Source organism: Gloeophyllum trabeum (assembly GCF_000344685.1).
Source record: "Gloeophyllum trabeum ATCC 11539 unplaced genomic scaffold GLOTRscaffold_00385, whole genome shotgun sequence".
NCBI lineage: Eukaryota > Fungi > Basidiomycota > Agaricomycetes > Gloeophyllales > Gloeophyllaceae > Gloeophyllum > Gloeophyllum trabeum.
This window is the reverse complement of record NW_006920793.1, coordinates 1-2,191: the sequence shown is the minus strand read 5'-3', so window position 1 is coordinate 2,191 and position 2,191 is coordinate 1. Positions and strand designations below refer to the sequence as shown.

Below are 2,191 nucleotides of genomic sequence, written 5' to 3'. Positions count from 1 at the left end.
CCAGGTTCACAGGATGGAAGAACAGGATGATCATGGCGACGATGAAGATGACGAAGACTCAGGGGATGGCGACAACTCATAGGAGGAACTGCGGACAGTTCCGATTTTAGTCCGGGGGAGGAATGGTGTGCCCCATATACCCAAATGTTTTTCGCATTTTACTCGCTCTATTTATTCCGCTTTTTCACTGCTTTAGACAATCAGCCGACGTTCTCGAACCGGGTTACCAAGCTATGTGACTTTCTTTCTTTTGTTTCAAACGTTCGTTTTACTGGATCTCACCACATAAACAACAAAAATCTTTTAAAAGTGTTTCTTCTCATATCGAACTATTATTTCGAATTTATTCTTTACTCCGCTCACTTTATATATGGACAGACGAGATCATATTTTATTTCGGACGATGCAAAAGACGGGTACAACGCCGGAGCCAAATACAAGTACATTTCGCAAGGACGCACGAATGACAAAGGCCAGCCACAACAAGTTATTATATTGTACAGCGCACGCAAAGTGGACGCAGAGAGGCATTACCGGAGACAAATCAGTTACGACGCGGAGGACCCCGGAGTCGAGCCATGGGCATCCTCCTCGACTTCAGGACTCCCTTCAGTGCCAGGCGGCCGCTCGGACAGGCCAAGACTCTCCTCCACAACAGCAAGGCGGCGATCTAACGCTTGCGTCTCCTCTTGCAGGGTCCGGAACGAAACCTGCGAATGGGAGCGCAAGAGGCCCAGATCCATCACCACATTACCTTGCTCGGTGCGGAGTCGACGAATCTCCTCGCGTACCTCCTCGACAGCGCCGCGGAGCTCCAGCTGCTGCCTCCGCACATCATCCACTCCGCGCCGCAATTCCGCCGTCTCTTCGCGCAGCCTCAAGGAGCTCTCCCGCATAGCGAGTGACTGCTCCCGCAGCTCAATGACGGATCGCGCGAGCCGAGATATTTGCTCCGCCGACTGGTCAGTACGAGGAAGCAGCGAGAGCAGCGAGTGGTCGGAGCTGGGCGTACGAGAGACAGGAAATACCTCCGGACCGAGCTCAAGAAGGGATACGGCGGGACTAGGCGCGACCGGTGGCGGATTGGATGAATGAGCCGCGGAAGGACCTTGCGCGACGGGAGGCACATCGGCTGGCGCAGTGGCCTTGCCCTTCCCCTTGGGACGAGGGCGGGGAGGGACATCGACTTCTGGGACCAGTATAAGATCAGCCATCGACACGAAAAAGGTTGCTAAAGGCTTACTGGTTACACTATCCAGACGCAGGCGAGGTTTCTTAGGGCTCCCCTGCGGTCCGGTCGTTACCACCTCGCTTATTTCCTCCGACTCCCCAGTACTCTCCACTTGCATACCCTTTTCATCCGCAAAGCTGCACCGAGTCTTCCTCTGCGCGCACTCCTGGCACGCCTCCGCGTTACCGGACACCGGAGCATGGCACTGTATATTCCGCGCTGTACAACCCCGGCACTAGGGAAGGAGTAAATACCTCCACGGTTAAATGAGGCGAATTCAATCGGGAACGTACCGCAACTTCCGCCGCCTCGTAGGTCACTTTGCCTGTACCCTTGGGACGACCGCGACGACGGGGCTGAGGTCGGGAATCCTCCGCAGTGGATTGCGTAGTCGTGGCCGGCTCCGCGTGAGCACGTTTGGTACCACTGCGCGTTTTCCCAACAACAGGAATGGTTGTCGCAGATGGATCCGCCGCCGGAGTGGTCGTTGTCGTCGCCGGAGCGGCCGGGAATGTCGTATCGAAGGGAAAACCGTGCAGTCGATGAGTCGCGTCCCGCGAGAGACGTCGCAGCTCGTGTACAATGGGCGGAGGGAGCTCCAGTTGCGCAGTAAGCGTAGCAATCATACGGGCGGTGGCGGGGTCATTATCCTGTTCCACGAAAAGCAGCTGCAGTCCGCCACTTAGCGTCTGACAGGAGAAAAATGGCGCAAATGGCTGGACTTACCATTCGAAGAGCCGCCTCGACTACGAGGGCCGGGACAGCCTCTCCATTGGCATGGCGCGCCGCTATACTCCGGAGCGCATCGGTAAAGGAGGAGGACGCGGAGGGCTGGTTGGAGAAACTGGACATAGTAGCGGATGATCAACTCCGAGGGTGTTGGGACCGCTCTTTTATCTCGCAGGTCGGAACGTTGAGACTGAGACAGTCAGGATTTTAGTCCGGGGGAGTGATAAGCCC

The 2,191-nt window shown here is 56.1% G+C and overlaps 1 protein-coding gene across 1 annotated transcript; it reads right to left on the bottom strand.

The window, feature by feature from the left end:
• Positions 1 to 548: 548 nt before the first annotated feature.
• GLOTRDRAFT_134669 (uncharacterized protein) lies at positions 549 to 2,083 on the bottom strand (the record flags this gene model as incomplete). The annotated part of the gene is made up of 4 exons (XM_007873610.1): positions 549 to 1,189; positions 1,244 to 1,466; positions 1,525 to 1,899; positions 1,958 to 2,083. The coding sequence occupies 4 exons, from the start codon at positions 2,081 to 2,083 to the stop codon at positions 549 to 551; spliced, it is 1,365 nt and encodes a 454-aa protein (XP_007871801.1).
• Between the last annotated feature and the right edge of the window lie 108 nt (positions 2,084 to 2,191).